General features: G+C 42.1%; 1 protein-coding gene across 2 annotated transcripts in view; it reads right to left on the bottom strand.

The window, feature by feature from the left end:
* Window positions 1-24832, bottom strand: part of dennd2b (DENN domain containing 2B) — a 64442-nt gene that overhangs the window by 18807 nt on the left and 20803 nt on the right. For both annotated transcript variants that reach the window (XM_080434309.1, XM_080434308.1), the window contains exons 3-11: window positions 16332-17621; window positions 14226-14371; window positions 6744-6865; window positions 6036-6305; window positions 5085-5181; window positions 4744-4788; window positions 2713-2897; window positions 1602-1711; window positions 1020-1089 (exon numbers count right to left, since the gene is read on the bottom strand). In XM_080434309.1, coding sequence (XP_080290435.1) covers window positions 1020-1089; window positions 1602-1711; window positions 2713-2897; window positions 4744-4788; window positions 5085-5181; window positions 6036-6305; window positions 6744-6865; window positions 14226-14371; window positions 16332-17621 — 2335 coding nt within the window. The remainder of the gene's footprint in view (window positions 1-1019; window positions 1090-1601; window positions 1712-2712; window positions 2898-4743; window positions 4789-5084; window positions 5182-6035; window positions 6306-6743; window positions 6866-14225; window positions 14372-16331; window positions 17622-24832) is intronic.

Genomic DNA, 24832 nt, shown 5'->3' with positions numbered 1-24832 from the left:
CACAGAGGATTTGCCCCCCCCCCCCCCTGTAGTAACTCTGAGGACCCCCTAGGGGTCCCGGACCCCCTGCTGAAGACCGCTGAAGTAGATGAAGAGCTACTTCTCTCAGCAAGTACTCAGCTCAACAAAAGAGAGTCAAGAATAACCCCCACAACAGTACAATTTAGAAATGCTCCTTACATGGCCTGCGCAGCGGATGCAAACATCTCTGAATAACCATCATATAGAACATACAAATACAGCGCTAAAACACACACACACTGCACACACACACACGCCGAACCTCTGAGAACATACACACTGCAGCAGTGTAAACATCCTTCGGCATTCCAATGGCAAACAGAACTCACCGCCACATACACACAAATTCACACACGACCATGCTTTCTGACCACAAGCCAAATATGGGGCCCGACATAAAACTTCAAAGGGCGCCCAAGCGTCACTGTGGGGGAGACACTCTGCAATGACAAAGTAAAGACTTTTCATGGTTTTCTCCTCTTGTCTTTCCTTTCCTGAGAAACTCTCATTAAATGCGAGCGAGTCCATTTTAACTGTGGTTCATCCCGTTGGCTGTGAGAGACGAGACAGGCTCGGCTTTATCACATCTAGCCATTAACCACTTAAGCCCTATATACTTACGTCGCACGACGAATAGCAAGAATAGCCGATCTATGAGCTCACGACGCGAGCTTGCAGATCGGCTATATTTGCAATCTTTGAACACGTTAAATATATATATATTTTTTTTAATGTTATGTTTTTTAATTAAACGTTTCGCCTGTAAACCACATCCCAAAAATTGGGACGCCAGGTTGATAGTGGTTAAAATCCTATTTTGCACACTACACTTCTCTACTCCCACTCCGGGGTGTGTAACGCGACATGTCAGCGGTCCATCCCACCAGGAAAGCCCACGTCACGTGTTCAAACAGAGAGCCTGTCATAACAAACAGGGCTCAGCGGGGTGCGAACAGGGAGCTGTGAACCAATGAACAAGTGAATGAATGGTGGCTCACCAGCAGGCGCCTGCAGTAACCAAACCTCCTGCTGCCGTCCTCTCCTGTCAGCATGAACGAGAAGGTCTCGCTGCAATGAGGAGCAAAAGCATACACATGAGGATCAACCCAAATACACACACACACACACACACACAGACACTAACACGTGCACACACAGACACTAACATGTGCACACACACGCGCACACACGCATACACATAGGCGTGACCTCAAAATACAAAAGCCTACATACACCCTTAAACCCATAAACGCACAGAAAGAGATAAAAAGGCAGAGAATCTTTTGCTTTGAGAACCAGTATATATGTGACAAAGACGGACTTTATTCCTATCTTAACTGTTTTAGTAGAGAAAGAGTCACAGCGGTCTCTGCGGTTCACAGATAAGATTTAATCGTGGTCCCGGATACGGGCATCACAGGTGGGAAGTGCTCACAAGATAACAGATCCTATTGTATTGACGTTATAGTCTTGTCCATGATTTAGATAAAATAACACCCTTTTGAGACAGTGAATATTATTGTAACAACACTGAAAGTCTATTAATGAATAATGACGCTGACACAACGGACATGGTGTACCTGTTGTACTCGGATACAGGGCTCCAGTCCTTTGCATCCGGGAAACAGAACTGAGGGATGGCTTTGAGTCGCTGCTCTGCCTCCCTCATCTGCTTTGTGGGCCTTTCTAGCTGTGAGAGGAGAGGAGAGGAGAGGAGAGGAGAGGAGAGGAGAGGAGAGGAGAGGAGAGGAGAGTTAGGGCATTTTCATTCAAATGACATTCTTCTAAAATGACCACAGCCAGATTTCTCCCATACAGAGTTCTCCCACTCCACCCCATTCCAGGCCTCAACAATGCTAACCCTGCCCCCCTTTCTTCCTTCAACAAGGCCCTGGCGTCACTGACGTTACACTTTTCCCCTGGCTGGGACATACCTCCATCTCCGGAGGAGCACAACTGCTGAGCCAAATCTTAAATAACTTCTCGAGATATTGTTGAATAACTACAAACACTTGCCTACCATAGAAACGGATCCCTCATTATACTAGTTGTGGTCAATAGGCTCCCATGGGCCCTCTGAGCTCTATACTGTATAATAAATGGTAGAGGCCCCTTTTTCTCCCCGAACACTCCCCCTCCACAACCCCTGAATATCTGCCGTGGACAAAGGCAGCCCCAATGGCCACAAGAAAGAAGTAAGAAGAACATATTTCACCTCACAAATAAGCATGGTTCTGAATGAGAAACAGTGATTTGTAACTAAAAAACGAAAATAATTTCTATCTACATCTACATAAATCTTGAATGTTAACCACTTGAACCCCAGTATCCATATTCTGGGGGGGGAACATTAGCTAAAAATAGCAAATCTACAAGCTCAGTTGCGACGTGTTGTGAGCTTGAGGATCGGCTATTTTTGGTGAAGAGATTTGGTGTAGATGGAAAAAAGCCAACTCAGGTCCAGTTTACTAAGTCTAGAGGGTCTAAGTGACTAATTTAACACTGGGAGTGTACAACGGGTCCATTTGGTAAGTACCTACTTTAAACAAAGTCTCACAGGGGACAGCAGTATACAAGGATATAAGGAACCCTTATATCATTTTGTTATTTCTGTAAAAAATATTATCGAATGACTAATGACAGAAATGGCCAGCTGGATCCAGTTCGTAGGCCTATTGTGCCATTCATTACCTTGGGAAATTGATAGGTGACTTCTGGGGAGTAGGAGCTTTTGCTGGGTTTCTTCTTTAAGGAGACCACCACAAAGTACTCGAAGAGCTCCCTCTCTTGCCACTCAATGAGCTGCAGCTCCAGTGTTCGGTAGCTAGGGGCCCGTCGCAGAATAGACTGTAGTTTCTGCAACCTCTGGGTGTGGGCTGAGGGAGGGGGGGACACACCAGTATTAATGCAAGACAGACACTGTCCACAAACCAGTGGTGGAAGAAGTATTCCGATTTTCTTTACTTTGGTAAAAGTAGTAGCAATACCACAATGTAGAAATACACTGTACATAGATTTGTTACAAGCAAAAGTCATGCATTCAAAATGTTACTTGAGTAAAAGTACAAAGTATTGGCATCAAAATATCCTTGAAGTACAAAAAGTAAAAGTACTCGAAATCTACAAGGACGCAGAACGACGCGTCACATCGGCTATTTTCGAAAAGACGAAGTATAAAATAGGGCTTAGGTGGTTAATGTATGTATTGAGTTAAGGATCTAAATCTAGAAAGTAATTATTAACTTACGTTTTCAAATTATAGTGGAGTGAAAGATGAAAGATGTATTGGAGTAAAAGTATTGGAAAATGTACATACTCAAGTAAAGCAAAAGTACCGTACATCTACAGTACTTGAGTAAAGGTAGGCTACTTAGTTACTTTCCACAGCTGCCAGAAACTATTCACACTAAAACCTAATCCACAAACAGGAAATGCATATCCAAACCCAAATTCAAAGTGCATTACTCATAGCCAAGTAAAGTTAGGGAATAAAAATGTAAAAATGTGTTTGTTTCTGAAAAATTAAGAAATATGCTGTTTACGCACAGTCAATACACACCATATAATTCACTTTTAATGACTCCGCCGATTGATGTGTTTAAAACAGAGAAAAACAACTAGCAAATCTCACCAGTATACATATCTCCGCTACATGAATGCTAGACAGATGTTTGTGTAGTCTATTGCTAATCCATCCATATTGCAATCCTTTCCGTTACAATCAGTCATGGGCAGTGACAAAGAACATTTACATGAGTACTTTACTTAAGTAAGGTTTTTGAGTATCTGTACTTTACTTGAGTAGCTGTATTTGTTTTTGGGATACTTGGGATTTTCACTCTACTACATTTCACAGACAAATATTAAATTTTTTGACGCCACTACATTTCTAGGAAGGAAGAAAAAGTACATAATGAATTAACCTAGTGAAAATAGCAGATCTACAAGCTCTCAACGTGTCATAATGTGAGTTTGTATATCTGCTATTTTCAGAATTATTGATATTTATTTATAGCCTGACACTCAGCCTGAATTTTCATTTCGTTTCACTCCATTATTCAGTCTGAAAGCCCTCTCAGAGCAGCCGTTTTCTGATATGGGGGCGTGGCCAAAGCTTTGGCGATTGGTTCATACTGGAATATCCCGATCCCGATTCGCCGTACAGATTTTCAACCGAGAAAACCCCACCTTCGACAGCATCACCAGACCCTGAATGCGAGGCTAGCGATTCAGGGGGTGGAGCCAGGCTAATTTATTTAAGTTTGTGGAAAATCTTTGAATTTTGGGGGGGAAACGTCTACATTTTAATACAGAAATGCATTGACATTAAAATTTATTATTTTGAATACTTTCGTATTTTTATAAGCATGTACTTTTGAATACTAAAGTATTTTTTTTAAAGCAAGTATTCCAGTACTTTAACTCCAGTACAAATTTGACTGAGCAACTTTCACTTAGTTGAGTCATGTTTGACCAGGTCCAGGTGTATCTATAATTTGACTAAAGTACTGAGGTTAAGTACTTTGTCCACCACGGTTTACAATCCTGCGGTCTCTTTGGTCAAACGGGTCACTGGCTTATCAAAACCGAAAGGGGCATGAGGAGCTGTTGCAAGAGTGGTGAGGAAGAAATACTAAACACGAGGAAAGACAGAGAGCTATTAGTCTAAAACACATCACCACCCCAGGAAATGGGGTTCAAACGCATGCTGTCACCTCTCACCTTTGAACCTGTCATCCGAATCACTCTCACTCTCGCTGTTGTCATCTGGAGATGGGCACGAGACAGAGAACCAAAAAAAAAAGAATTTTCATTGGGTCAAAAGGCACTGCGGCATACATTTGTTTATGTCAGGAGAAGGACACTGCCATAGCTTGATGTGGGTGGCAGACACAAATATTTACTAACAAAAGCTTAATTTATAATCTTTCGTATGACAGTGTTGGTTGCTTAAAATAGCCGTTTTACGAGTTCACAACACGTCGCAATGCGACACGTTGTGAGCTTATTACATCAGCTATTTTCGACAAGCGAAGATGAGGCCGAGGATAGTGCTTCCTTACCTCTGAGAGATGTCGTCTCCAGATTGGACATGGACAACTTCTTCAGCCTCTTCTTCCCTCGTTTAGTGCAGTAGATGGCATTGATTCTCTGGACCATCTGTAAACATTAAGAGGAAACTCCGTGTTTTGGTTATCTCAAGTGATTTCGCAGTAATGAGGGGATGAGTCAGAGACTTTCAGAAAGAGTAGACCACATTTCCTTCTTTCCTTTCCTTTGACCGACTGTTTTTCCTATGTTGGATTACCTCCTTCGTGTGGGTTGTTCCCCTATGAGAACGGCTTTTCCTTTGTGGATCTACCGTGTGGATTATTACCTGTGAAGTTTTTACCTTATGCGGTCTCACCTTATTATGTGAGACCTGCCTTTTGCACCTTATGTCTAACCTCATGTACTGTACATACTTGCTGCTTATTATGCTATAGTGCGTGCCAAAAATCCTGAAGGGGGCGTCAACAAGTGTCATTTGGTAGCGGCGGACATCTTTGGGGGGTATAAAACAGGTTGACTTAACATTGACCGAAACAAGTATGGCTTCAGCTATACCCCCCCGTGGTGACGACGCGTTGGCACGCGCTATTGGTATTATGTAAATCTTTGATTTAAAATTTTGCCCGTGCTCTCTCTCTTCCCCCCCACCGCCCCTTTGTTTCTTTCTTTCCTGGAAAACAATGAAATAATGGAGCTTGCACAAAAACTAATTTCATCCACTGATTTACAACTTTAAACCTCAATGCAACAAATACATCTTAAGTAACTAAAAGGCCCCGGCCCTCTCAAGAGCACACAAGATCTGAGACTTACTGTAACTACTTCAACTACTGTAACTACTGTAAGCAGTAGTTACATTTCAATAAATTACCCTGTGTTCCAGAAAGGTTGACATGTGAAAAGAAAAAGAACAACAGCGTAGAGCTCAGCATGGATTCAGTACAAGAACAACCAGCGTTTACCTTGGGAATCCTCCAGTGCCGATGGGAGGCCAAGGTGTCACTGGTGCTACAAAGGCGGTCATCCAGCAGGCCACAAGAAGAGGGGGAGACACCCAACTGGGGGAGCAGCAGCATGTCGTCGTGGCTGTGGCGCTTGGAAAGCTGCAATGACCGAAGGCTCTTCCTGTCGCCAGGACCAGAGAGGCTCTTCCTGTCACCAGGACCAGGGAGGCTCTTCCTGTCACCAGGACCAGGGAGGCACAGGGACTGGCTACTGGGTTTGGAGGGCAGCTAGTGACGGGAAAAGATACAAATAAAGGCAAGTGTCTCAGCGTGGAATAGCCTAGTGTATGTGAATCACAAAAGTAGTTTTTTTGCCAAAGAACAACAAGACACTATTTATCCCAATCCAATTTGAAAAGTTATTTTCCTACTGAATTAAGTGGAAAAAAGGCTCTCCTTTTTAAAACAGAAAGTTGATTCCTCTTTCCTTCAGTGAGATAAAGTGTGTCTGTACTGAACGCAAAAGAAGCCAAGTTTCCAGACAAACCTTTCTCTGGAATCTCCCCAAGTCTAAACACATCAAACAGCTTCCTGCAGTGCACCAAATGAGAAATCTTGCTAAAAGATTTTTTTTAAAGGATTCAGAACCACACCCCCATTTCAGAGGTTCATTTGACCGCAGGAAAACACACCAGAGTCCAGTTCAGTCCCTCCAGCTGGTTTTACCTGAGGAGGGGAACCCAGTTTCCTGTCCATGGAGGTCCAGGACCTGTTCTCTGGTAGCAGACAAGACTTCCGACCCAAACTCCTGCGCTTCAGGTCGACATCCTCATATGGGTTTTCCTTCTCTGTGGGGGAGCAAATAAGCATTCAATTAAAACGTGCATGCCAGCTATGAAACAACTAAATATCCACAAACACAAGCTGTTTTTTTTTGTTGTATTTTCTTTTACAGAAAACAGGGGGTGGCTGCAGGGCAACAGAGGGCAATTAGGGGTCAGTAAGGGGTGTTGGGGGCATGAGAGATGCTCCCTGCGGTTAAGCAGGGCAAGCCAAAGGTCACTCTCAGCTGGCTGAAATGAGCTGCCTCTTTTCAAAACAGTTACTGTTGGCCACGAGCCCTGCAGCCCCCTTTAGGCCTTCTGGCTGGGCCCAGCTAAAACTCCTGGACACTGGGCTGGCTGCTGGTGAGTCACCGTCCAAGCATGCAAACTGTCTGCTCTGAGAGATGGACGAGACAGCAGAAGAGGGTCATCTGTTCGGCTCTGGTTCTCAACCAGGGAATCACATGATGGATTTTGGTTTGGAAGGCAGTGAGAAGTGTGTAAAGAAAATGCGGGGGGGGGGGGGGGACACGTTCTACTGTATATTCCATATATTATGAGTAGAATATGTGTGATACTACATAAGTGTTTTTCTTAAAAATAAGTATTTGTGGCCTATGAGCTTTCTGTATTCATTAATCTAGTGAAATAGCCTGCAAGGTGTTTGGTGTCTCATGGGTGCTTGCCCATGAGTGTCAAAGGGTTGTGAATAAGTATCCCTTTGTTTGTAAACATCACCAGATAAAAGCAGTCAAACGTTTAGAGGTGGTGTGATATATTGGACTGATATATTGGGCAGATATTAGCCTTTTATACCATTGGGATCGTTAAAGACACCAATATGGCAGATTTCTTTCTTTCTTCTTCTTTTTTTCTTTTCTTTTTTCTTCCCACAAATCTTTTTATAATTTAGGAAGTTTTGTTTGTTCCCAACAATATATAAAAATGTTAATTATCCGGTGTATTTCTAGCTTATTTTCGACATGTATTTTGAATGCATAAAAATAGAAAATAAAATAAATCATTAAAACGTCAAGCACTACTCAGTCAGTAAGAGTTCTTAAAGTGCTTGAAATGTAAACAATAAACATGCCTGCCTAGAATGAAAGACCCGTGCAAAGACGTGGAATCAGATGCCTTTTAGAGTTCGCTACAATGGATATCCTAATCTTTGAGAGAAAGAGAAAAAATCAATTGGCTGATTTTGGTATTCCTGTTCTCCAAAATATCGCAATCCTTATTGGCTTTGAAAAATCCATAACGGACAACCTTTACCCCAGTTGTTTAGGATCACACTAGGTCTCATTCTTGCCTCACAACGAAGAAGATGTAACATGTGAACTACAACATTTCACAACGCTGTGTGAATTTTCCCACTGCGTAGACGATGTATTTTCAGTCAATAACTGATAACAGAGATGAGAAGTGCAAGAATGTTACAGACCAGTGCACAACTCATACTGATGTCACTTGGAAGAGCGCCAACTTCAATACCAAAAAAAAAAAAGGCTTGTGTAACACCATAGTCCATGTCCATTCAGACATGTGCTCTGAGAATAGCTTCTTGGCAAGGTCCAAAAAGGTTGTGAGAAAGTGAAGGAACCACACTGGAGAATAAAAACAGAGCCAGATGGCGTTGAGATTGAAGCAGGAGGGGAACTTTTTAAAAGAAAGAAAAGTATTATCTGTCAAAGGAAACCAAGAAACCAAGAAACTACATGCTAGCGGTGCCTTATCCTCCTGAACATTTTAGGGGAAAACCCAGTGAACTTGAGAAATACGAACAATGACAGTCTGTGTTAAAAGACGCCGTAAAGCGCAGGTAGCGGTTTGTTGTTCAAAGAACTGTTTAAGGTTAATTTTACAACCTGTTTGAGGTTGAGAGACACACGTGCGCGCACACACACACACACACACACACACACACACACACACACACACACACACACACACACACACACACACACACACACACACACAAACACACAAACAAACACGCGTGCGCGCACACGCACAACGATCTTAACAAGGATCTTTAGAACATTATGTTGTGTCACATGAAATGAGATTCCTGGGTGATTGTCTGCGTGTCATTAAAGTTAGGGAGCAGAAATAGTTTGTGACCCCATGGTGATTCCATTTAACTAAAGCAATTCCGTAATGAAAGCCTGCTGGGAAAATGATACGTCTCTGCGGCTGCTTGATGTACTAGAGGGTACTAATCAACTCCTCTGATTACAAACATCCAAATCTCACACACACATTAGTTGGAGGGAGGGGACACACCTCAGCAACGCACTGTGATTGCACCTCTCTGTTTACAAAATAGATGCTCGGGCAGAGCGAGACAAGAGGACAAACTATACTATTCCCTATAAAAATGACCTTGGACAAAACATCCCCCTCAATGGACTAGCTACAGTGGCACCGCTCACCCATTCATGTGGTGAAAACAAGAATGTGCAATGGACGAAAAAATGAGCTCCAGTTCTGTATAAACATTTGGCGGCACCACAAACCATAGAGTGCATCCACCCTGAAGACGGTCTGCTCGTGACCACATGGGAGAAATTATGCCGGGGGATGCACAGTATTTTTGGAGTTCGAATTCTTTAGCACTAGGAATAACAAAAACATGGGACCATATTTTCAACTATGACTAAAACAGAGTGCGCTTAGAAAGAAAATTCACGAATTTTGATTATAAACATATAAGGAGCTGATAATCACCTTTCTCACATACCCAGCCTTTATTTTGTCCTGGGTGCGGAGGTGATAAAAGGGCAGAGAGATTGCTGAGCTTTGGCTGATTGGTCAGCTGGTGTATTTCCCCTAGGGAAAATATGGCAGCTGACCCATTAGACTAGACCAGTGATTTTTAGCGTCAAGGACCCCCAAATTGACACATATTAGCCCAGGGACCCCCCTTTGAAAAGATATGCCAGGGACTCAACCATTTTGATTTCTAGGGGGTCCCAATCTATACTGTAGTATCGTCATCAGTGTTCATTTAACTCTGTGTACAAATGGAACCAAATGGACCGGTTAGGGTCCATTTGGTTCCATTTGTACACTCTCAGAGTTACAGACACACAAGTGTCAATTTGGTTCCTAACTATTAATTTGTCTGGGGACCCCCTGGAACCCCCTGGAACCCCCTCAAGGACCACTGGTGGTCCCCGGACCACTGGTTGAGAACCACTGGACTAGAGAAGAGAACATTCTAAAGTGCCACCACGCACTGAGCTGTCACGGCAAGTGACCTCACTGCTGAAGAAACTCAAAATTCACTGCTGAGGAGGCGCTGAAGTTTCTAGGCTCAAAATGAACCAAAACAGTAAACACAGAGTGAAAAAAATGCAATGACAATGTTGCCTGTGTTTTTGCCAACCCCCTCCCTGTGCTGTTGGGAAATTCCAGCGGGACTGCCTACCATTTTGTGTGCCAGGGCAGTTTCTAATAGACACTAATGAGAACATCTATTTATTAAATTAAAGAGTTTATCAAATGGTATTTTCTCGTTGTCTCTGTGTGTGTATAAATAAGGACTGTTGGGAAATTCCAGCGGGACTGCCTACCATTTTGTGTGCCAGGGCAGTTTCTAATAGACACTAATGAAAACATCTATTTGTTAAATTAAAGAGTTTATCAAATGGTATTTACTCGTTGTCTGTGTGTCAACAATGCTAGTCATGGTCACTTATGGTCTCTTGGCATTACATTCTATCATTGCAAACATTCTTTAGCACAGGTAACAGAATATTAACGTTCTCATGGATAACATTTTGGTAACAACTCTATGAGGAAAACATCCAATAGAGCCAGCTATTTCAAACCAGAGTACAATCACTGAGATGATCTTTTCATGAAGAATGATGTATGTACCTGGAAATAATCAGCAATCACTAACATTCTTGACTGAATTGTGGATACCCCACTCAAGGTGGTTTTCAGCGAACAATAGAGGCTATGTTAGAGCGTACATCAAAGACAACCAGGTCCTCTGCATATGAATTCCTGCTCTGGCTGAGTTGACTGTCTGAATACAAAGCCAGGTCAGAAATAAAGTCTGTATCGTATGAATTCCATTGACCCGGTCTAGGTACATTCCCGTGTGCAAATGCAGTATTTTCAAAGACAAGAAGACATGGGCTGCTCATTGCTGTGCCTCCAATTCTGAAAAAATAAAAATACTTTTCAATGCTGACTTTTTACTGTATCTCACGTCCAAGCCTCATTAGCAGAGACAGGATTTATGATGGTCAGGCGAGACTATTCTCATACTGACACACATTTCTACCATGTGAAATATGCACTGGGAGAACTGGCACTTTCACTGGGCAGCAGGCCTCGGGTCATTTCCTAGCGGAAAGGAATTTGGCTCTTGAGCGTATCCAGCCCTTCAAACAAGCACTTTCGCTGTAAAATCCTGAGTGTTAATTTAACACACAGAGTTTACGAATGGAACCAAAATTGACCCATAAGTGTCCATTTGGTTCCATTCGTACACTCTCAGATTTAAATTAATACTCAGGAATTTACTGTGTTGTCTCTTTGTGCCCTGAAAACTGTGCAACTCGATTGTGTTTACACGGTTATACACACCATGTCCCTTAAGCAATGGAAGTGTGAGAAGTTGCTGCTAGAGTGATCACATCTAAAATAAAGTATAAAGTATTCCAACATTGTCACGTTGTTCAATGTTGTTCCATTCTCAATTAATTGGGTGTAAAATAAGAACATACATTATTAAGATAAAAGTAAAGGCAAATGTAATATACTGTAAGGGTGTTTACAGTGCCTTTGTACACGGTCTCTGGCTGCATTTGAAGTATTACACATTTAAGACAGAATGTAAATGAAGCCCTCAGGCCTGGTGCGGCGAGAGGATTCAATTACATGACAAGCTTTACAGATACAGAGAAAAACACATCCCTGTAGACCTTTTGCTATACAGTACTTCACCCTCCTCCTAGATACAAGAGATAAGGAGAGGAATCTGCCCTGATAATGTTATTGCCATGGAACCCATTTGCTTGCACCCTATCGTTAAAACACAGCTAAATCATTATCAAACACCCTTTAAAGGTTACTGTTATAATGAGCATAGCTTAGATTTACTGTGCAACTGAAACCTGAGTCACCTCTGAGTGACCCTCCTTGTTGTAGTGGTGGAAAGTAACATTTACATTTACGTACATTTACTCAAGTACTGTACTTAAGTACAATTTTGAGGAACCTTTACTTTACTTGAGTATTTCCATTTTTTTTCACTACATCTCAGAGGCAAATATTGTACTTTTCATTCCACCAGAATTATTTGAAAACTTTAGTTACAAGGTACTTTGTAGATTTAGATTATTAATACAAATCATACGTTAACCCTGTTTTCTACTTTGTCTATTAAAAAATAGGCGATCGCGATGCGACGTGTTGTGATCTTGTAAGTGTAGCCTTAGGAAGGAACCGTTCGAGGACCATGTGGGCCATAGGTCCGGTGTCTATCTCCTGTTTCTGTAGCGTGAGGGAGCTTGATGTACAAGTACACCCCCCTAGACATGATACCAGTTTGTCGCAGGGACTTACCCACAATACAACCCTTAATGCTTAGTGCCAAGCAGGATGGTATTGGGTACCATTTTTATAGTCTTTTGTACGCCGGGGATTGAACCTTGATCTCCCAGTCTCAGGGCGGACACTCCCCATGGCCACTGAGCCGGTAGATCAGCTATTTTCAAAAGATTTAGACCATTTTGAAATCTTTTGAAAAAAATCTGAAATTGAACATTCTACGTAATGACTGAGTAGTTTTACTTTTGGTACTTTAAGTAATATTTTGATGCCAATTCTCAAGTAAAATGTTGAATACAGGATTTTTCCTTGTAACAGAGTATTTCTACATTGTGGTATTGCTACCTATACTTAAACTTAACATATCCACCAGCGCTGTTCAGCGTGTAAAAGGTCAGGTTGGGGACACAGGTATTATGCAAAGGTATTAACACGTTTGATCACAGATTATCTTCTAAAGTTCTGTTCTTTAAGTCCCACAAAACTCTACGGTCTCTTGTTCTAGCGAGATATCAACAGATATTCTGAGTAATATTGTAATTTCCTGTACGTATACATTCGTTCTGAACAAATAACAGATTTAAACCATTACTGCACTTCCTCCAGGAAGACGCATATTATCTATGACCTGTTGCTGCTGGCTCCCATACAGTATAAGCACCGTCCTAAGACAGTTTATGTGTGATATAAGAAAATGTATGTGGCTGGCAACAATCAAATTGTGCACAGTAAAGTAGCTGCATGCACAATCTGCACAACCAGATTTTAGACCAGGTGCCGGATAAAAGTACACGTGAAGATTAAAGGAAATTAATACACGCACACACGATTATAGCTCCCAATACTTTATTGAATAACGTTTCAAACCAACAGGGCCTGATAAAGGTTGAATCAGGTTGAAACGCTGCTATTCAATAAAGTATTTTAGGCTGTAATCCAGTGTGCGGATATTCAAATCCTTTAACCACATGAACCCTAGAGTCATTTTCTGGGACGAACATTTGCCAAAAATAGCAGATCTACTGTACGAGCGATGCGTTGTGAGCTTGTAGATCGGCTATATTTTACACAGAGATTTGGTATATAGAGGGGGAAAGTAGGGGCCCAATTATGGACCTCTAGGGGACCCCAGTCAACAAAGTATACAGGGTTTAACCCATTAACACATTAACCGCCAAGAATGTAGTCCTACGGTCCGTTAAATCCAACTGTTAAGCGCCGAGACCGTAGCCCTACGGGCCGCGGTCTTTTCGCGCATGCGCGGTCCGGGTTCACTTTCGGAATTTTTTTGATCCACTTCCGTTTCCGGTTTGATGACCGGAAACGGAATTATTTGGGATCCGGTTTTGACGATCACGTCCGCTCCCATTCTACAGACGAAACTGAAACTCAATTCTCTTCCTGTAGTTTTTTCTCCTCGCATTTCACTGTTTAACGTAATCCGCTCTAACTACAACATGGATGCCCCGTTTGACACGTGATTTTCACTGGGAGATACGTTGAGATGTCGCGGATGTAAACAGACCGTTTACGGCTCAATCTTAAGGATTTTAACAAGATCTATGGCGACATGAAAAAAACAAAAAAACAACAAAAACACCTTGGCACTGGTGAGTACATTATGAGATTAACCTCTGGCGGTCGATGTGTTAAGACCGGGAACGCATCTGTATAATTTCAAGATGCTATTTTTGAATAGCCAAAGAAATCACAAATGGCACAGATGCGTTTCCGGATTGAATGGGTTAAGTGGTTATAGGTCAAACTGTGGTCATGCCTACTGGATCCAAGAGTGCAGTGATGCTGTGCTTACCTACTATGTCCTCATAGGCATTCTCCTCTAAAGTGCTTTTGCCACTGGGCCGACTGCGGGTCTCTGTGCTTCCAGTGCCATTCTCTGAAGGCGAGGATGGATGGGAGGAGGCTAGGCTCGCAGCATCCTCTGACTCACATGACTCCCTGGAAAGGAATGAAAATGAATGTCAAAGGACAGAGATAAGGACAAGAAAACGCAATCGAATTTAGTCAATTACCGAGGAAAGACAGAAAAGTTAAGACGGAAAACGGAAAACGAAAGAGTCTAAGGCGTTGAGATAATAGTAAAGAGGGTCTGGCTCTCTCTTGACATCCTCCACTGGCCAATTACTGTACAACCAAGACAAGGCCACGAGTGACTTGAAGATAATCATTGTGTTTCAATGAGTCTATCTGTCTCTCAAAAGTGTTAGCTGATATTTTTCAGAGACAAAGAGGAGAATACAAAGCCAATGAGCACAGGCTATTAAAAAGGCAGACGGCAATATGCGTTCCGTTCGGTGAACAACGTAGCATGCGAGTACTCAACAAAATCTCGGTGGCGTTTGTGCACAACCTAGTGCACATCATCCCTCAGCACTGAAGTGGCGAGTTGTACAGCTTATACAGTATTAGTGCAGAAATGTCCGCCCTGTCTCTCCAATGATGGCTTGTGGTTTTAAAAGGATGGTCGAAACTTCCTCGGCCACAGGAATGTTAAACACAGCCTAAGTCAGCCTTAGTCAGGGATGTTAAAGGATTTCCTCTTAATCGCACAACAGGAAGACGTAGTAAGGCGCTGTCCGCGACTGAAGGCCTCATATCTACTACTGGACTACTGTACTGGAGGGACATAAAGAGGGAGGACTCATACAGTAGCTACACCTATATCTATTTATATATATTCTTTATTAGTCTTTGCGGAAATTCCTATAGTGCCTGTTGTTTTAACCTGCTGTTTAATTTTAACCGTTTCTTTTTTTAGTGCCAACCCCTCTCCCTCAAGAGGCCTTGGCTTTGTATTGTATTTGTAGTATGTGTTCTTAATGACTTGCCTGGTTACATAAAGGTTAAAAAAAAAAAAAAAAAAAGAAACGGCACCATAGTAAAGAAGAATATGGAATTAAATTAGCTTCTCCAGAGTGTTTGTTACTGTTAGAGAAAAAGGGTCATTAATACATTTTAACTACACAATAACATCCTCAGTGGTCATTTATTTATTTGTAACTCTGAGAGTGTATAAATGTAACCAAATGGACCCATAAGAGTTAAAAATGGATAAAATAACACTGAGGATTTTACTTTGTACTTGGCAAAGAATAAGTTATAGTTTCGTCTTTATTGTCTGTTTGAACCCTTAAAACTACAAAGCTAAGAAAGCTTTAAAGAGATATTTCACTTTCAAACATGTTTGGGGTCATTTTAACGTCTACTCTGGCTTTTGTGAGCACCCCAGACAGTCTTTAAGTTGCTTGATTCAGTATTTAGATTTTATTAGACACGCCCCCTTCCTATACAAACCCATTGTAACTTTAAACTCCATTTTAACCATGACAGATTCATTGAAAACACCCATACTTGGTTCTGGTGACTGATATTGTCCTTCTAATACATAAAGAGACTGTGTTTTTTTTTCAATTTCATTTAATAATTTCTCCCCAAAAAAGGTCTGATAAAATGAATACCAAATGTATAAATACTGAATCAAGCAACTTAAAAACAGTCTGGGGAGCCAGAGTAGATGTTAAAATGACCTCAAACATGTTTGAAAGTGAAATCAGTCAATCTCAATTTAACATAATAACAATATTACCATTAATAGAAAGAACAAAGAACTCATACGTAGCCTATATATGCTCACAGAGAGCATAATATTCTGTGTACTAACTGGCTGAGACACCAGGCACCCCAGCTATACTGTTTATTATTATTACAAATGCAGAGGTTTTTATTGTGTGAGAATGTGGGACCAAAAGAGGTAGACAACCATACTGGGATTGACTTGAGACACACAATGCAAAAGCATTCAATGCATTCAAACTGTGGAATACTGTAACTGCATGATACATTTTTCATGAATAACCAAAGACATACTGTAAGCACACTGATTCTCTACTTGTCTCACCTCTTGGGGGAGCACCCCTTGGCCTTCTGCATCCGTGTTACGCTGGGCGCAGGTGTTGAAGGCAGGGGTGGGGGGGACTCAGAAGGCCTGCTAGGAGGTAGTCCATTGGCTGACAACGTGCTCTTCTGGCTTCGGTTGGCATCATACTCAAAAGTGCGTTTAGGTTTCGGCAGGGGGTTGACTGGTGCACCCCCAGTGGTCTGAGGGCCGGCCGGCTCCGGACTCTCAGACCTTACTGAGCTCACGCTGAACCTCTGTCTGAGTTTAGAGAGCTTATCGCATACCAGTAGAGTGTCCGGTTCCGTGGCCACAGAGCAAATACTGCTGCGCTTACTAGTGCATGTACTGTCTAAGTCGTCGGGCCCGCCTATCGTGAAGCACTTTTGTCTTGTCTTGTCTGGAGCATAGCAGTTGTTCAGATACTGTGGAGGGGCCAGGCTGGGGCTCTCCTTCAGGGCCTGCTCTATCTTCTGTATCCTGTTGAGGACTGCCGATGTCTCCTTCCGAGCAGACAGGGAACGCAGGAATGTTCCTGAGGCCTCGGTCTTGCCAAGCCTTTTCTGGAAGCGGCCCAGAACCTCTTTGTCCGCAACAGCCTTCTCTTCCTCCGTCTCTGTGTAGGAGCACTCTGAGAAGGCTGTGCTCATTCTCCGCACCCCCTTGAAGTCAAACGTCTTCTCGCTGCAGGGAGAGGAAAGAAGGCTAGGGCAGCCCTCACTGCCCCCCACGCGTTCTGCTCCTGGTCTTTTATCCAGACACAAGCTCATCCTAGGCAGAGCCACCCTCCTGCACTCCCATTCTGAGATCTTATTACGGATAGTAGCGGAAGCAGCACCTGTCACCGGGTGGCTGAGAGACAGGGTCCGCTTGTGGCCTTGGTTATAGGACGGCCCCAGTGAGAATGTGCTCCAGCTCAGGGGCCCACCGTTAAGTCCATCTCCCCCTGGGAGCTCCCCTAGTGTCTGGGTCTGCGTCTGCTCCTGGGTACCCTGGTTTTCCTGACCCACCTGGCCTGCAGCTGGGGGCTTGTATATGGAGAGCCTGTTGTCCAGGCACCCGATGCTCTTAGACTTGGTGAGTCGGTTATGGGAGTCAAAGTCGGCGGAAAGCGAGGAACCACCGCGTAGGCTGGCGGTCTTGCTACTCCAGCCGGCGCGCCCCAGGAGCCGGCCGTCAGTTTTCACGTACTTGCTCTGCTTGGCGGAGCTCTCACCGTCGCTGAGGACAGGCTGCTGGCACCGTGCCTGGTTTGCAGAGAGGATGGGTGGCGGGGATGTACTAGACTGGCACCTGAAACAACAGAGGTGCGTGTCTAAAAGGGTGGCAGATCTCATTCAAAAGCATTTCATTTACAGAACATCCACGTTGAAATTGTTTAGCAAACTGTAAAACAAGTGTAGTGTGATGCAGACTGGACAGAAATGTGTCTAATTCATGTTTTATGTGTTTAAACTGTCTTGTTGCAGGTGAGGTAACAAAATTAGGTAATAAAATGGGTAATCTTACACACATGAAGTAGCATTATGACCAGGGGGTATTTTGATAGTGGCCGTTTGTCTCCACAATTTTTATATTAACTTGAGAAAGAACAAGTTATGATTGCTGTGTAGATTTACAGTCTTAAACACATGAGAAACGTCATTAGTCACCTCAGGTGAGTAGCAGCGTTGGATGATTAAGCATTTTGTAAAATCTACATGCTCAAATGTAAAAAAAATATATATATACAGTATAAAAAATATTCTTAAGGAAATAGAAGAAGAAAACTTTACAGTATGTATGACCATAAACCTTTGAATATTTCTGACGTTCTGTAATAGAAAGTATGAACTTTCACCACTCATAAAATAACTAATGGAAAGTACTGTGTCTTTTGACATAACTTTGGCAGTATGAGATCCAAATTAAAGCCAAATCAAATACAGATCTAGAATGAAAAAGGCCTCTATAGATTTTTCCACATAATTAAAAATGATTTAGGGAGAATTAAAGCGGACCCCACACACAAAGAATTATCATACCGCAAACCAAGACATACGACAGCCTTACCTCTAAAGCCTTTCTGCTCTTCTCCTAATCCTCAGAGCTTTTTTGTGTTATGAACCCAGGAACTAACTGATGTGCCAACAGGCTGATAGTCCCATGGTCAACGGTGACTACATCATTGTTCACCACCACACAGACACACACTCTTACGTAGTTCGCTACAGAGGTTCCCACAGATAGAACCAAGTTTTCCTCGTAATCCTTGCAGGTCCCTGACACCAAAAACACTCATCGACTTTCAGGAACTCTGTCACAACTTGGCAACAAGCTGACTCTTGCGAAAGTGAGGCGTTGGGAGATCTTATGTCACAGCCTTGGTTAAAATAACAAGCATTGAACTGGAAGGATGAAGCTGAGGGCTGTGGACTATGATCCAGGGATGCAGGTTGGGACAGATCTTGCTTCACACCTCTCCGCCCTGCCCTTCTTGCTTCTCACATGCTCTAGGGTGGGGATATTGTTATAACACCTGGGAACCTGTAGGCTCTACCAAGGAGTTTCTGTGTATGTCATACTTCCCATAAATCCAACCCCTTCAGGTAACAGGTCATAATGGACTTTGATCAGTAGCCTAATATTTGCTTTCCAGTTACTGCTGAGCAATTCTCATTCTGCTACTCTGCCGCAAATAATGTGGAATTCCCTGATATCATCCATTAAAGGATGTGAATCACTGGTTTGTTCCAAAACAGGCCTGAAAAAGCATCTATCAGAAAGCTACAAGAGGAGTTAGATACTAATTCCAATTCAAATGAGGGGTCATGCACTGCCGCTGTTTTTCCCTTTTCTCCTCTGTAAATATAGCTATCTTTATTTGTTGATGACAGTCCCCAGGACATTTTTTGTGTTATCCTTTTAGCCTAAATGTTATATTGTACCTCTGTGCTGTTTACATTTTTCCTATTCCTATTTTTACTATTAAAGTATTCAATCAAAACATTCAGTGGGGATGCTTCCCTCCTTGATGTGCAACAAATAGGTTGGTGTAAAATACAAATGTATATGGTCTGTTTGACAGTTTGATAGTTATTCTAATCTGTAGCTTTTCACCTGATACAGAATTCACTATTGAATAGGAAGGCCTAATTTATGCTTCAGTGAAAACGTGTTGCGTGTGCAGTCTTTATGTCGAGCGGAGCGAGGGGTCTAATCCGGGCAGTGGGATGTAAAAAAAACGAAGAAGAAATTAACAAAAACATATTTTAATTAAAATATTCACGTCCATTTATTATCTAGCTGTGTGTGGCAGCCGCTCTCTCTTCCCTTGCCTCTGTTGGGCTGGCAAAGCTGCCGTTGTGTGAACATGGAGACAGCAGGTAGCGCCCGCTGTGTGTAAACACATACCGCGAGGGCCCCACTTACATTGTCTCAGGCCACGAGGAGGAAAGAAAGAATCAGGGACCTTGCAGGATATTTTTACAGTCAACTAAGACAAAGTGAAGTCATTCACCGGAGCACTCATTCTGCACGCATTCATTATTTTGTAGGGGTGACTGACGTTTCGACTTGCGTCTTCAAACAGTCATTCATTGCCTTCTCTATCATCACTGGCATGACTCAGACCCAGACTCTCAATTGGGAGTATTTATTTGAGTGCTGATTCAGCTTCATTGAAGAATTTGTGGTTCTGGTGCTGAGGCGTTATGCAGCAAAAGCCTGTAAATGGACAATGCCAATGTAGTAATCGAAACAATTAATTTTATGAACCAATGAACTCACTCACTCATCAGACGCTCTTTTGTCTGAAAATCGTATTTTACACGGCCTACCCTGCAACACTGAAGTCACACTGGTTGAGCAGAGGGTTGTGCTCAATAATTGTAATTGGAACGGCAAAGTTGTTAACACATTCCCTGCCAATAACGTAGATCTACATCAATGCAAATCCAACCGTTCACTGCCAATATTCGTAGATCTACGTTTAAAAAAACAATTTAAGTGCGCATAACAAGCTAATGCTAAGCTAACGTGCTAAGCTAACGTTTTTGTGGAAGCACAGTGAAACCTTCCGTGATTAGCAACCATCAGGGGATCGATCATACTGGAGATAAATATTCTGTGACTACTTAAAAAGGTTCGGAAAATCGAAAAAACCCTGGTAGCAGCAACAGAAATCGGGTGCATATATCTTGGCAGGAAAAGTGTTGCGTGCTTTAATTGCACAGGTACTCATTAATACAGAGTACCAGTTATTCTGACTTTTGCCCCCCTGAGCACCTTTATCAAGTTACCACCACTTACAGGGGAATCTAGGTATGCATGTTGGGAAATGTGCACATTGTTTCCTCAGCACTTTCAAGGCTGCCACCCTGACTGAGGAAATCCCACAAAACAATGGATTTTTTTTTATCCAAACTGTCACATATGAGACCAAACAGCATAATTAATGGGATATTTCACTTTCAAACATGTTTGGAGTCATTTTAACGTCTACTTGGGCTTTTGTGAGCACCCCAGACAGTTTTTCAGTTGCTTGATTCAGTATTTTAGATATTTTCATATAACAGACATGCCCCCTTCCAATACAAATCCATTCAAACTCCATTTTAACCAAGTTAGATTCATTGAAAACATCCGTCCTTGGTTCTGGTGACTGGTATTGTCCTTCTTATGCGTGAGGAGACCCTGTTATTTCAATTACTTTTTTTTTTTTTTTTTTCATTTTTTTTTTTCTTTCTTTCATTTTCCCAAAAAATTATGAAAGAATAATGATAAAAGTAATAAAAAAAAACACTGACACATTAAAAGGACAATATCAGTCACCAGAACCAAGGACGGGTGTTTTCAATTCATCTAACATGGTTAAAATGGAGTTTGAAGTTACAATGGGTTTGTATAGGAAGGGGGTGTCTGATAAAATGAATATCAAATATCTAAATACTGAGAGAATACTACTCTAAAAAACTTAAGAACTGTCCGGGGTGCTCACAAAAGAGTAAACGTTAAAATGACCCCAAACATGTTTGAAAGTGAAATATCCCTTTATTAAGAAGTGGGGAGTACTTAAGAAATAATAACATATCCACAAACACAGTGGTATTCATCATTTATATTATCATCTGAATTTTGTTATTGTATGATTAAAATGTATGCGTGTTTGTGTGGGAATGTATTAAGCTGGTGTGGCTTCTACTTGGAATTGTCATTCTTGTTTGTTTTATAATTTATTTTATTCTTGAAGCTTAGATCTATCTCTTTACCCCTATCTATGTCCTGTGTTTAATACTGTGGTGCTGTTATGACAACCCTCGTGGGAGGAATAAAGGTCTATCAATCTATCTACAGAGTGCCAAGACTCATAATAACAACACAATGTTTCAGTATTATAGACCATCAGGCTTCTGATTATTATAATCATATTAACACAGTGCTATGCAGACACCCGCTCCGTCGTGAGAACAGTGCGTACCATGCACAATAGTTTGTTGGATGCTTGGACACTACTGGCGAAAAGCTCTTTTATATACCTGACAGTATGAAAGTATTAAATGCTAAAATATATCTCTATACACATTCCTGTTTAGCCGTAGACCTGAACTCAGTAGCCTAAGAATGATAATCCATCACGTTTTGTGTGTTGTGTGTATGACAGCGTTCATGCCTTTTAGCTTTTTAGCGTAACCATATGTAACATATGTAACCAAATGGACCCATAAGGGTTGGTTACATTTGTACATGTTCAAAGTTAGCATTTTACTGTAGGGTCTGATTCTGTTGGTCTGGATCAGACTAACATTTCTAAGGCCAGTTTTGGCAGTGGACAGCTTCAGCTGGGTCGACCACACATACACAGAGCCTCAGTGCCAGTGACAACTGAGCTGCTGGCTCCTCCCACTAAGGCTTCCAGGGCATACCAGCCACAAACCACTTCCTGTTTGCTGACCGGGATGGAGAGAGCCAGTCACGCACTATTACATTTCATTACTGATTGACGAAATCTGCGAGTCTATCATCCCTTGCTGTCACTGAGCATCCACACACACTTACACAAACTAACAGGGTTTTGTTATTTTCAGTGCTCTGCTGCTGAAACACTGCATACATTTCATTTGGGAATTTTGTATTAGCATTACCATAACATACCAGAGTTCACATACTCGAATAATCAATCACTTTAAGTCTATTCATTAACTACAACCATCTCATCCATTTTGTGAGAATATTTCAAGCCGACATTGCATTTCTACAAATTATGTCCATCGCTGTAAAACCTTTGGAACTACAGAGAGCAAGAGCTAAAATCATCCTTCAGACAGGTGTTTGGTAGTGATATGAATTATGAACATAGAGTAAGTACAGGGGTGCAATAGTTAAATTAACGATTTAACCTATAATTTTTCTGCAACACTGCATTACAATGACGTACAAAATAGGGATTCATTAGTTAATTGATTAATCAAAAATCTAATCAATAGATTAATGACAATAGTGGCAGCCCTAGAGTACAGTTCAAATTTGTAAAATATACTGTAAGGACTACATTTGATGTCAGACGGAACCTTTTTATTCCAGTTATATAATCAACATACGGTATGGACAGGAATAAAGGCATGTCTACAATACTGTATGTGACCTGCTTTACTATTAGTCAGACATCGGTGTCCCTGAAAACACATGTTGAACTAGAAAAAGTGCTCCTCGGAGCACAGGTCTCCGCCAGGTCAGGTAGTTTATTGTGGGCCAGCAATGTTCGGAATTCGCCAATCAGGATGGAGTTTAAAAAATCGGACGGAACCACCTTGATCACTTGACTAAAGAGATAATGTGTACTGATTTGCATGATGTTTGGACACAATTTGTAGGAGTAATATAAAAAAGAAAAATGGGCCTCCTGGTGGCACTATAATAGGGCAATGTTAAAAGGGTGGCGTTTGTTCTTCAACGTAGTGCAAAAGTGTGTGCAAAGTTCCACCGCAATCGGACGCTGCGTTCATGATTTGCGCATTTTGTTAAAAACGGGCCATTCCTGCAAACTTTAGATGTCAATTGTAGCCAATCAGGATGGAATATGAAAAATCAGATCCATCTTGATCACATGACTATAGAGATCATGTTTACCGATTTGCGTGAAATTTGGATAAAATCTGAAGGCTTAATCTAAAAATTTTTTTTTTACATAAGTCGGCCTCCTGGTGATGCTACTGTATAAAAGGCTAATGTGAAAAATGCAGGGCAGATGTTTTTCCTTGGCCTCTAGGGAGTGTGTGTGCAAAGTTTCACGCAGATCGGTGCAGTTGTAGTTTAAAACGTAAATCGGCCTTTTATAGCGCCACCATGAGGCTGATTTAAAAATGTTCAAGTGGCATTTCTTCCTCGGCCTAGTGGGAATGTGCGTGGGAAATTTCATGGAAATCGCAAGCTGCGTTCATGATTTGAGATATTTAGTTCAAAACGGACCAATCCTGCAAACTTTGGAAGCCAACCGTAGCCAATCAGGATGGAATATGGAAAATAAGACAGATCCGTGTGGATCACATGACTATAGAGATACTGTGTACTGATTTGCGTGATGTTTGGATAAAATCTGCAGGAGTAATATCCAAAAATGGGTTTTGCACAAATCGGCCTCCTGGTGGCGCTATAACAGGGCCATGTAAAAGAAATTGCATCCAGGAAGTGTGTGTGCACAGTTTCACAGTGACCGGGCCAACGGTGCCGGAGATTAGCTGTTCACAGACAGATGGACACACGGACGGACGGACGGACGGACAGACACACAGACGGACGGACAGGGGGTAAAACATACTCTCTCGCCATGCCTTTTGGCCTGGCGGAGACAATGATGTGCACTTTTGTGAAATGGAGATGCTTTCTATGTCAATATATTATCCTCCGAGTATTGACAAATCGAGCATCACCGAGTTGATTTTGTTGTTTTGTTTTAGTTTCTTTGTTGTCTCCGCCAGGCCGAAAGGCATGGCGAGAGTATGTTTTGCCCCCTGTCCGTCCGTCCGTCCGTGTGTGTGTCCGTGTGTCCGTGTGTCCGTCCGTCTGTGACCAGCTAATCTCCGCCACCGTTGGCTTGATCGCAGCAAAACTGTGCACACACACTCCCTGGATGCCAATTCCCAACCTCTGCCCCAAATTTTTCACATGGGCCTTTTATAGCGCCACCAGGAGGCCAATTTGTGCAAAACATATTTTTTGCCTACAGATTTTGGCCAAAAATCACTCAAATCGGTATCTCTATAGTCATTAAACGAAACGGGTCTTTCAGATTTTTCATATTCCATCCTGATTGGCTAAAAATGGCTTCCAAAGTTTGCAGGAGTGCTCCGTTTTGAACAAAATGCCTCAAATCATGAACACAGCATGCAATTTCCGTGAACATTTCCACTTGAACATTTTCAGATCGGCCTCATGGTGGCGCTATAACAGGCCGATTCATGTTTTTACCTATAACTGCACAGATCTGTGTAAAACTTTGTATGCACACTCCCTAGAGGTCAAGGAAA

Source organism: Gymnoscopelus braueri (assembly GCF_963280865.1).
Source record: "Gymnoscopelus braueri genome assembly, chromosome: 1".
Lineage (NCBI taxonomy): Eukaryota > Metazoa > Chordata > Actinopteri > Myctophiformes > Myctophidae > Gymnoscopelus > Gymnoscopelus braueri.
This window is presented reverse-complemented; position numbering and strand designations above follow the sequence as displayed.